Source organism: Nipponia nippon, unplaced genomic scaffold, assembly GCF_047370975.1.
Source record: "Nipponia nippon isolate SJK-2023a ecotype South Korea unplaced genomic scaffold, ASM4737097v1 scaffold_10, whole genome shotgun sequence".
Lineage (NCBI taxonomy): Eukaryota > Metazoa > Chordata > Aves > Pelecaniformes > Threskiornithidae > Nipponia > Nipponia nippon.
This window is the reverse complement of record NW_028262291.1, coordinates 10,718,785-10,731,247: the sequence shown is the minus strand read 5'-3', so window position 1 is coordinate 10,731,247 and position 12,463 is coordinate 10,718,785. Positions and strand designations below refer to the sequence as shown.

At 37.4% G+C, this 12,463-nt stretch overlaps 1 protein-coding gene across 9 annotated transcripts in view; it reads right to left on the bottom strand.

The window, feature by feature from the left end:
• Window positions 1–12,463, bottom strand: part of BTBD10 (BTB domain containing 10) — a 30,823-nt gene that overhangs the window by 14,408 nt on the left and 3,952 nt on the right. Inside the window, exons 2-3 of one of the 9 annotated variants that reach the window (XM_087744548.1) lie at window positions 9,510–9,611; window positions 8,665–8,823 (exon numbers count right to left, since the gene is read on the bottom strand). The exons of 1 other annotated variant lie outside the window; for it this stretch is intronic. In XM_087744548.1, the coding sequence (XP_087600674.1) occupies window positions 8,665–8,765 (101 nt within the window). In that variant the 5' untranslated portion in view covers window positions 8,766–8,823; window positions 9,510–9,611. Of the gene's footprint in view, window positions 1–1,467; window positions 1,784–8,664; window positions 8,824–9,389; window positions 9,612–12,463 lie in introns of those variants that run through there. 7 more of the 9 variants (XM_087744575.1, XM_087744567.1, XM_087744558.1 and 4 more) reach the window with 7 other exon arrangements.

Genomic DNA, 12,463 nt, shown 5'->3' with positions numbered 1-12,463 from the left:
TACTTCAAGCCTCTAAGAAAGTCACTATAGTTTCAGATCTCTGTCTCACTCTGAAAAGAAGTATTTGCAATGTCAACTTTAAATTAATTTCCCAGCCGATAACCACCAGTGCTGTGGAAACCATGGGCAATGACTGAGGCACAACACCAGCCTACAAGCAAGATATTCTCCTGTGTGCTTAATAATATACAGCATCTAATTTAAAACTGTAAGAGACAAAAACAAGTCCCAACGTTTTAAACCCACAACCTCATTTCCTAATTCACTAAAGCTGGAAAAAGCCCCACATATGTAGACCATCTAGTACCCAAAAGTTTACAAAGGAAAGGTAAGAGAATCTTGCTTTATCAATTACTTTCCTATGGGGGCTGGGGGGGGCAGACGGAGACCAAAACACCCAACCCAATGAATATTGGTATATTTAGACAATCTTCACAAATTCAATATACAGTTTTTCGTGGCTCCAAAGGAACATTGGGACACTAGCACTGCACCCATTCAAGAACTTTAGGTCAGTGATAGAATTTATTTTCCTCCTCCGTCAGGAATCAAGGAAGCTCTGCCTTTGTAAAGGGAAGAGGCATTTTCTTTAAAAGAGCTGCCTCACAAAGAAAAACAAATAAGCTTAAGGCTTTATTTAAGCAAACCTATTTAATATTATGTAAAGAAAGAAAAGAGAGTACCATCAAAATGGCACACTTGTCATACTGGTATGCTTCCTATTTTTGCAGTAAGGGAAGAGCTGTTTTTAAAAAATGTAAATGCTCTTCAATTTAATGATGTTTTGGAGTCATCTGTGGAAGGAGAGCTTCAGTTTGTCTTTATACATAACAACATATTGCTCTGAATATATTACTAATGATTAAAAGAAGTCATTAAACTGAATTAATTCCACTGCCAAAACAATTAGCATGTATTCCAATACAAAAACTTCATGTGCATCCTACTGAACACTGCCAATAAACATACTTGTTTTATAAAACAGGCTCTTGTCTACACAGAATTATGGTGCTAAACCAATATACTTATTACCCTCAAAACCACCCTAAAACGTTATCTAAATGAAAAGGATGCAGCAGTGGAATATTAACCAAGATTTTTAACCTTTTTTTTCTCCCTTTATCTTCTAAAACTTATATTAACTAACTCTTCTTAAAATATAAACTGAGATCCAATCCTTTCCTAGGACGATTCACATAATCAAGACTTGTAGAACAGGGATATAGAGCTTTATCTATACACTAAGTTACAGATATAATGCTATAAGGCTTTAGAAGAAATCTGTTCTGCTCATATTGCTAGGACTCACACAATGACAATGCTTATGCCCCTCTTCCTCCCCCTCAAGTCTGTTCTTTGTCAGCAGACATTTCAATTGACCAGTGCACACAAAGGACAGTACTTTCCCTTTTCCTCATTCTTCTCCTGAATAATGCCCACAGATTATTCCTGTTAAAGGATACGCACCTTCCTCTTGTATCTATCAAGGAGGAAACACAAAAGCATGGAAATAATTTTGAAATCAGAGCACAAAGGAATTCTGTTCCTTCCAAGAAGGCAGCTTTGAAAGCCAGATCAGCATCCTTTGGCATTACTTGTTAAGTTCAGCATATTTGATATTTCCATCATTTCTTCAGTAGTTCACTGCACCATCAGCGAGCCTTACTTTTTCCTCCATCATCTTCCCCTCAAGGATAAGAGATTGTAGCTATACGGTCCATTAAGTGTTCAAAGACGCAAACCCCTCTAGATATTAATTCAATTCAATTTCTCACAGTCACTGACTCAGCCATGCGTAGTGCAATACTGACGTCTGACCTCGCAGCCTCCTGTGAGCTGAATTCATACTTGCCGTTTCCCCATCTCTAAGCAGCCATTGGGTACCGCGAGTGACAGGCAGGGTGGGGAGCGTGCGAGAGGAGAGCTGCTCGGTACCGTGCCAAGCACCATCTGCGAAGCTATTTCTAGTCCTGCCAGCTTGTCGGGTTTCAGCACACAAACACCACATCTGAAAAGGTTATTGCTAACTTTCTCGTCACATCTCTCATTTGTGTTCATGATCGTTCAAGATCGACAAATCCATGCAAGTTTCAGGGGATGCTTAATTTGTTCCTGTAAAGTCTGCCTGGATTAATATTTAAAATTAATTCACCTTTCGCTGAGTTCATAAGCAAGAACAGCAATAGCCTTTTGAGAACAAGGCAGTACAGCCTCCATTTTTTAACTACAAACATCCCTTTTCCAGCAAGTCTAAGCCAGGAAAAAAGTGTACTATACTTTGTGACAATCTAAATATTAGTATATCATCATACTAATCAGTACGCTTACTGATCAGAAATCAGTTCACCAAGTCCTGATGTAGTGCATCTTCACATCAATAGGTCATCAAATGCTTGACAACAAGTCGAGCCCACCGAGCACAAAAAGCAACAAAAGGAAATTAATACACGTGTCAGGATAAAATTTTCTAAAGGTTTTTTCTTTGGGGGAGGACAAGTAAGCATTATGCTACAGCTTTTTTTAAAGCTATTCTTTTTACAATGTCTGTAGGCTGTTTTAAGGAGCCACGATACACTGGAGGAATAGTTCAAAAGCAAGTCTTAAAATAAATAAAAATCAAGATGTCGTAAGCGGTAGAGTGGAAATTAAAATATGATGAAAGCTGAAGGAATAAGGGGGATTGTTCAGCAAAAGATTGCTGTTATAAAGAGGAAGTCAGTAACAAAAACAAGAGACTTGTAATTAGAAAGGCAGGAGAGCATCAGCATTCTAGACCAGAAGAGCCAGCTCATTACACATGGAAGGAAAGTTTCTCCTCACACAATTTCAATTACCTGAGCTAGTGAATTTTCTCCTGTTTTTAGGGTCTTGTGAGGATTCACACAACCACCCTCCCCATGCCCCAGGGGTAGAATAACCATCAGAGTCTTGTAAGCCTTTTTTTCCTCCCGTCAAAATAAGCCATGGAAGACATCGCTATAATAAGCTGTACAGAAGGCATGCTGGAAAAACCTTCCTTCTCAGGCATTTTTTTGCCTCCAATAGAACAGTACCCCAGCAGCAAGAAGAAGTGCAAGTGCACCCAAGTTCTTTCAGCACTGGTTCCCTATACGGGGTCTTTTCTCCATAGCAGAATTAGCATGTTTTGTTCTCCTTTACTCCTATTTCAGGTAGAAAGAACACACCATGGATGGATTAGCTCCCAATTCCCACAAAACTACCCCTCAGGCCAGAATGTGCATCCATCAAAATCTTGTAGAAGAACGGTCCAGCAGTCACACTTATCTTGGGGCTCCACCTCCAGTAAGGAAGCCCTCAGACAGAATTCTCTCTGCTTAATTTGGGGAGTGCTACAGGATCTTCCCTCAGCTCAACACAGCAACTTTGTGAACACTTTCCTGATCCAAAATTCTTAAATAGTCACATAATTTTGGTCTTCAGTGGGCTCTCTCAGCCATGAGTAATATATTTCTTAGTAATTCAGTTCCATTTCAGGAAGGAAACAACAAAAAAAAAATCCTCCTATGAGTGTTCAGTTGTCAAATGGATTTTTCAAGCAACAAGGAACTAACCTTTAGGTAGGTACACATTCACACCTTGTGACTTCTGTCAAGCTACCCAAATACACGACTGCCATAAAAGAATACTTGTTGCCTTTATTTATATACCAATTCCTATTCCATTTTCAAAACGGGATGTTAGGTAAAAATCAAAGTTTAAGAAACTCAGAAGCATATTTTCTTCCTTGGAACTACAAAGTACCTCCATCTATTAAAAAACAGCTTCAGAAGTTCAAATTCAAAAGAACTGGGTCCAAACACTTACTGAACCTGTAGGTAGCCATTACAGTTTCTACTGTCAGAGCAGAAAGGAGCAGACAACAATGCAGAAAAGAGTTGTCCATAAAAATTCTAGGGCATAATAGTTCCGAGCATAATAGCTTCACCTCTGAAGTGCTTTGTGTCTTAAATAAAAGTCAGGGTTTGATCAAGTTTTGCATGATGCCAAAGTCCACCACAAATAATATCTGATGATATTTGGAAAAGGTCATTTGTGTGCTGGAGAAGTTCAAGAGGATTTAGTGTGTGCTTTTGCACAGAAAGTCACTAAGCTTTCCTTCTCAGCAATGTTCACAAACTGCCATTTCAGAAATGAAGGATGTCAAAAAGGAAGAAAAAAAAAAAACAAAACCAAACTGTTTAAGACCACTCACTATACCCTAGATACCTTACAAAGGATTGTTAGATTGATGTTTTTGAAAGCCATCACTGAGTGCACCCCATTTTTCTAGATTCCAAGAACATCTCTTCCCAGCCCATCTCAGTTTCTTCCGAGGGCTTTACATCCTGGTGCCAGTAAAATCTAGATGAAGAGATCTTGATCTGCCAATACCAGGTTGCAATTAAGGGCAGGCACGTTTGCAGTTAAGTTAAAGCAGATGATGCCACGGTAATTCATAGACTATGACCTGAGCCCATGTTGAAAGTAAGCCTCATTATTTTCATGTCATACATTGTGTAGGCCTGTCCCATGCTATAAAATGTTCAACTGCAGAAACCCAATTTACAAGAAGAGAAATAAAAGCCATCCTGCAGTGGAAAACACATTAGACATTCTGATATCATTCCAGAGATGAGAAAAGGACCATTCTGGGGATGCTTCACGTACTTACAAAATGCTGAGACAAGTGGCACTTCCATTCACAACCCATGAATGCATCCTCCCAGCATGCAAAAATAATATTAGGGAAAAAAATTCTCAGCATTCAGCATCTGTACAATAACTTGTCCTCTATGGGAAAATTTATCAAAGTAGTTCAAGATTTTCAAAGATTCAAGAGGTTCAAGAGTCATGACAACAGAATCACAGCAGAACCACATTTTGTTCATTAATGCAGTAGGGCAGGCAGGACTTTGAATCTAATCCTATCTAAATAGAATGAACAAACAAGGAACTATCAAATGGGACTAAAACAGAAGCAGATTTAGAAAATTAAATCCAGGACAAATCTTAAGGAAGAGGAAAATTTAAGCCATAGATTTTTCACCACAACTCCAGAGAAAGCACTTAGTACATGAGAATTAGAATTAAAGTCTTCCAACAACAACAAAAACTACAGCACTATAGGGAAATTACATGTGGGAAGTGAATAACCGATGAAAAATTATATAGAAAATACAGAACAGCAATACCTAATAATGAAAATATGAATTCACAGGCCATTTACTTGAACTTTAGCCACCATTTAGTCAACATACAGTTCCTCAAAGTTTTCTTCCATCTTACTCAGGTACTTAAATAAAAAGCATCTCAAAGATTTTTGTAACACCTTTTATCACTTGTAACATTTGTAATGTTTGTATCATTAATTACAGTCAGTTTTAACACCATATAATTTTATCCTGTCAGGCTCTTTGGATTTATACCAGGCATCACTTGCATTATATTTTTGGTCCTTATTTTCTGAATCTCTCCCTTCTAAGTTTTCCATTACACTGACCATCGCAAAACAAGTAAGAAAACGGAGGAGAGAAAACAATGGTACAATTTGCCAGATGTTTCAAAAATTGGACACTCGCCAAACTAGAAGGAAAAAGATATACTGCTAACCTGTGTAACTGTTTAATACAGGGGTGCGTAACTGTTTAATACGTACACCCCCTTAGATAGTTTTGCCACATGTCCTTTGCCTCAAGGCACAGTGACGGCACAGTGAAGGGAGCCGAGTCCCACGGCTATCCTTGCTGCCACATAAGCCTTACACACAGAAGGACGGCTCACAGTCCTAGATTATGTTTTCTATGAGTCTAGAAAATTATCTAAGCTATTTTAAGAATGTTAAGGCTGGAGGATTAAACACTCCAAAGCACCAAGAAGTAACAAGCTAAGCATCTATCTTAAATATTACTCCCTTGTTGAGATTTATTATTAAGTTCTTATTTCACCATTACACTTTTCAAACATGACATATTTTTTTCCTTATGATAACAAGGCATATTTTGAAAGTGCAAGACAAATAAGACTGCAGTACCCAAACCTTTCAACAAAGCAGTTCTGTTCAACTAATACCATTAAAACTTATGTCTCCAAAAGCATTTTTCCCCTCACACTGCATTTTCCACACAGACTTTCACTTGTCTGGAGAAAAAGTGTCAATTAAGTCAGAAATGATAGTAATATGTCTATATTCAGCCACCCAAAATCCAATTATTTTGTTTAGGCTTTTCAATAAAGTACACTATTTTCCAATAATTGGATTCTCTGAAGTAATCAAGTATCTCAAAGGAACAAGGTAACAAAATATTTCTCCTTAATTTATTCCTTATTCTATTATGACCTCAAACTATTAGTCAGATTCTTATTCTCAAAGCTTTCCAAAATGGGTCTACATTATTTGAGGGGGGTGGAGGGTGGGGGGAAATCCGATGTTAGCTTGAATACTATATCCCCACGATACACATTAAAAGTTTCCATAAAACACTGGCTGTTTGCATTTTATTGGAAACACAAATTGTGTTTTGCCAGAAATATGTCCAACTTAGCTGCAATTATTTGAGGCATAGATTTCATACCTTCTGATGTGTGAACCTTGAATTCAGATCATACAAAGTGATCAACAGCAGCCTTTGTGAAAGGCATAGGCCACAGACTTCCTTGAGTTAACTCCTATCTCCATCGAATAATATTTTCAGAAAGCTGCACAGCTTTTTATTTAAACATTTCCCCAAAACAGATAATCCACAACAGACCACACACGGTAAGACACATGTACTGTTTCTCTGGACTGCATTTACCGAGCTTCAGCTTCCAGCTACTACACTTTATTACAAGTTTGCCTACTGACTAAAGCTCATCATCACAATGCTGTTTCTGCAAGGATCTTTAGAGACTGATCACGACGTCATTATTTAACCTTTGAGTTTTCCCTGTCTCAAAAGATATTTCCCCTCTAATCAAAATCTTCCCTGAACTGCTGATACCAGACTTCCAATAAATCCACTATACATCCAACAGCTGCATTAGCCCTTTTGACCATATGATGTTACTGGAGGCTTATGTTCAATTCACTACCCATTGAGACAGTGTTCTTTACAGTGCCAATTATACCAATGATCGCGAGTTAATGTAGTCTACAGAAATGGCCTACGTTCTTTGTTCCTAAATGTTTAACTTTGTATTTAGTCATATGAAGAATGCATGGTTATTTGCACCCAGTTTATCAAACCACTCAGATCACACGCTATTAACGAGTCCTTTTCATTATTTAACACTCCTCATCGTAGGTCATCTGCATCACTATCAGTTTTAGGTTTTATTCCAGATCACCAGTCATGGGAGGTAGCACGGGATCAGAGATGAACGACATGAACTGGACTCAGCAATGAATCACCCATTTACAATCACACTCCGAGACCTGACAGTGAACAGTCCTCACCTCACATAGAATGCCCTATTATATCTATACATCGTTCATTTGCTGATAATGCGCCACATTTTGATCCCATATAAGAAGCACAGATCGACCACTTACCAGACATGATCATCTCCATAAAACCATCAACTGTACAAAGCTATATTCCGTAAGCCTATACTGACCAGCAGCAGCAGCCACCCTCTTTGGTTATGTCTTAACCCGCTCCATTACTCACATCACAGACAGGCCTATAATTACATGGATCTCGCTGTGAGCCTTTTAATTATTGGTGCATTCTTTTTTCCTGCCCTCTTAGATGTTTCACAATTATCCAAGATTTAATGACAGGAAAATAACCCACAATATTAATTGCCCATAGAATACTTTGGGCAACACTTGAGTCCAGTTTATCTGAATCTATGCAATAAAAATGTGAATTAAGTTGCTGTTATTGAATGTGCTCCTTAGCTCTTTTCCTACCAGCTTGCCAGTGGGAAAGCTTAAATCACTAACAATTTTAGCTAGCTAACAGAGATGTTTTAGTTATATTTAGCACTTCTAAAAGGGCAAAGTACTTGGAAGATACACACTTATTTGGATGCTTATATGTATTTCCAGCAACGTGCTTCTTCGCATGCATTTGCTAGGTGACTAACTGCTTTGCTTAGTTCATTTTTGAACACTGTATGCTGGAAAAACACTAATTAACTTCATAACTTCTTCAGATCAAGAAGCATTTAAAAAAAAAAAAAAAAACATTCTTACAGTGAGGCATGCAGGCAAAAGCAAGATCTGACACACAGCTTTACAGAGAAAGCACTACATAGCGTGATACTTGCATGCAAGCAACTATTAGTTACCACCGTGAACAAGTTGCACATATTTTAAGTATGCTACTTCACAGAGAGTACTAAAAACTAAAAAGTGATGAACAGGAAGGAACTCCTAGTAAGCACCCCCAAAAAAATTTCATATATTCAGTCACTCAACTGGTGTCTTGATATGCACACAAGGCATTTAGTTTTTAAAAAAAGACTAAAATCCCACTCATGGCAAAACAAATCTAAGCACAGATTAGGGAGCTGACAAATCAGTTAGGTTAGAAAATATCTTTTAAAAGAATTAAGAAACGTTCCTTTTAGAAGAACTACAAAAATTATGACAGGACTTGCCACAACCAGATACAGTAGCCTTTAGAATGGACTTTTATCATAGCTTTTGAGATGCAATAGATGGTATGTAGCACCTACCTTGAATGTTTACAAAGTTTACGAGGTCTATTATGCAATTTCCGATCCCAATTCTCTGGATCACTGGAGTTACTGTCATAAGGATGAGGCCGTCCTGCCATTCCACTGCCAGCTTCCTCACACTACTGCTCTGAAAAGCACACATGCAGCACTCACAACCTACATTAAGAGAGCAGTGTTTACCTTTAAATAATGCCACACAGAGAAAAAATTAGACATGCAGAATTTAGTGTTGTTAGGTTTTGGTTTTTTAAATAAAGATTACAGAAAATAGGATATACTGAAGCACAACTTCTAAATTGCATGACAGTAATATTCTATACATTTTGCTGATACCTGCACTAAAAAGATTATTTTATTATAAGAAAAATAGTTCTATAAATGTCGGCAGACAACTTCAATTTTGCCACAATTAATTTCAATGTGTCCAAACAGGAAAGTCACTGGTTATAAAACACAAAGCAAACACATCATAATTTTCTTTCAAATGTATAAAGTTAATTCAAAGAAAGACCCCAACTATAAAAGAGAGACCAACAGTTTTACAATTTGAATGGCTGCCCAAGAGGAAAACAGAATTAAGAGTAAGAAACAGTTATATCTGAGTCCTTAGTCCAAAATGGAATCAACAGCAATCCTTAGAAACACTCGGTGTAGCCCAGTTTCACTGACTTTTGCAGAAAAGTCACCAAAACTTAACAGAAAAATAGACATTATAAGCCTACCCTTCCTCGACTGGGATCCAATTCAAGTTCAGCTCCCACTAAAATTCACTCGTAGATAAAACAACCTTGTGACTGTCAATAAAGATAGCCAATCTTAAATGACTGGTATTCAAGTCATACCTATAAGTGACACTTGTGTCAAGAGAGTTGTATAGTTCAGAATGACCTGGTTACAAAAACAAAAAAGTAGCCACAAGTGAACAGCTGATGATTGTACAGCATCTGGAAAAAAAAAAAAAAATCAAATTACAGATAGATAAGCCTACTAAGTAATGGAAAGATAAGCCTACTATGTTTCTCTAAAATTTTAAGCTAAATATTTTAGAAACACCATATCTCCTCCCCCCCCCTTTATTATATTTCTATTATATTCAATGAAACTTATCCTTTTTGGAACTGAGTCCCAAAGGAATTGAGACTTCTTTAAAACGAGGTAGCTTCTCAAATAAAAAGTCCCTCTAGTCATGGAAAATAGAAAAGCTCTTCTGACAAATTTATATTCTCTTCGCTAAATTTAGACCAAATAATTTTTATTACAGGGGACTGGTAGAGAACAAGCTTCTTAAAAATGTTAGTTGCATATGAGTTTTTCTTTCATGTTCAGTTCTAACAAAGAAAACAGATTTTATACCAGTTATACAATCTCCACCACAGGGTTGGGTTTTTTTCCTGTTATGGTTCCTATAATTAAACACACTTTGATTGGAAGACTCATATGGTCAGGTGTCCATATAGACTCAAGAAAGGAAAAAACATTTTATTTAAAATTACAGGAAACACTCAACTTTCTGATGAAAAAAAAAAAAAAAAAGGCAAAAAGCCCCATTAAGCTTTTCCTTGTGTATTACCTGGAAATTCAGGTTATCAAAGCACAGTCAACGTGTGACAATTCTACACAAACACAGAAGGTTATAGGATTTACACACATTTATCAGGTGTGTTTAGACACTTAATAAGGAGAAACCTACAACCTATTTCTGAACAGAAAAAGTATTTTAAGGAGACAAGGGGAAGGAAGGCTGCTTTATAAATCCAGTCGCGAATTACTTCAGCGGCAATCATTCAGAATTTAGGTGCAATATGACGAACCATTTTCATACACAAGCAATACAAATATAAAGACACCGTTTATCCTGAATTGAAACAAATTGTGTTCATTAGATGGAGTCACTCGAGCAAGATACACAGTGAGTCTTACTACTGGTGGCAACAACACGGTTTAGAACAAAAAGCGAAGACTGGCAATCTCCCAGCGGAACACGACAGCTCCCGTTCTGCAATCACTCCCAGCTACTGATTACCGCAGGCTCCTGCTTTGACTCCCATACTTGCTGAAGCACCACAGTGACAGGCTCATTTAGCACCACACGTTTCTTTTCAAGCTTTTGTTTGTTTCCACAAATTCTCTCTTTCCTTTAAAACCATCTGAAATTCTTATAAAACACCTCACCCTCTCAGATATTGACCAAAGCAGGTGCCTTATCAGACACAGGCTGTCATCCAGCAGCTAGTTTGTATTCATTTCATCGAAGTAAGACGTCAGTATTTGAATTTAGCTTTCGCACTGGAAAGGCATATAAAAGCAGCTGTTTTCATGAGAACTGCAGCTGAAAGGACAATTTAAAGTCACTTTCTTAAATTGTCTCACACTTTCTGCCTTCTCCCCATCTTTCATTTAATCTAAGTGACAGGTTCAACGGGAGGGTATAGGTTCACGTACACTTCAAAGAAAAAGACTGTTTTAAGTAGGATCAGTTCCTCAATCTGCTTTGCTATGCAGCTACATGCTTAAGCCATTACAAACAATAGATGACACAGAAGGACAGAAACAAATGGGACTGCTCCTCATGAACAACAGCATTCCCTTTTCCCAGCTTAAAGCATATGAGGAACCCCATATGCAGTGTCACTGATGAAGTACCAGACGAGCACACAGCTCAGAACTACAGCACAGTTATGAAAAGATAAACAATCTGAAAGCGTTCAAAGCCTCAACTTGTGAAACTTCTAATATAGTTCCAAGCATGTCACACTATGAACTTGTGAACAAGTCTGCCCTCCACCCTCCACTCAGCAGGATCTTAACAAGTAAGACTTCTCTAAGAAACAATTTGCTGTAACACAGCCAATTTTTTTTTTCTTCTTGACCATTGTTGATAGCACTTTTTTGTGGACTATAAACAAACGTATCAATTTTATTTCAGGTTTTAACGAACATGTAAGACCATAAATAAGGAATATTTTTGACACTTTATTGAAAATAGAAATTTTCATTTAGCAAATGCTGTATAAATTCTGTAAAGTAACTAACTAGTCCTCCTGATTAATTTTTAAAGACTTCTGCAAATCCACTTTTTTCTGCAATAAAAAAGATTATGTTTCAACTGTGGTTCAAATGATTTTTTTTTTTTTTTTTTTGCATGGATTCACACTGTGGGCAATAAAGCAAGCATTCTTTGCGGAACATTCTGGCCTTGTGCATAAAACAAAAGAAGTGCAAGAGTACGTGGCCCTAAATATTATTCAATGTTTCTCATGAAATCAAGAAACTGCATCTGAAATGTTGGTAAAGGCGAAAAAACACTGGGAGCACACAAAATAAAGAAAAAAAAATCAAATCCAAATATCCTTTGTAGATCACAAAATGTTGTCATATTGGCCAAACTGATTGCTATTCTAACTAGCTAATAAGCAATTCTCCAGGTGTAAACAATGATTTCTTACCCCTCTGCAGAAAGTTAATGCTCCAGAGAATTAGCACAGGGAATAATCGTGTAACACAGGGAATCAGGAAGCAGACTTTCATTTTCAGAGCTTTCAACACAGACAGCTAGAACACTTCAGATTTGCTAACATCAACTTGAAACCAGAATCATCACTAATTTATGAAGGTTGTAGGCTACTGAAATACAAGTGAATTGTAAAGACAGACACCCAGTGGGTTTGGGAAGCTAATAGTCCATGTGGTAGAGACACCCCAGGCATTGCAAAATACAGTAATTAACATGTTTACACCACTACTTGAAGAACTCATAAAAGGATGTATCATATACTAACTTATGAGAGCTGTAGAA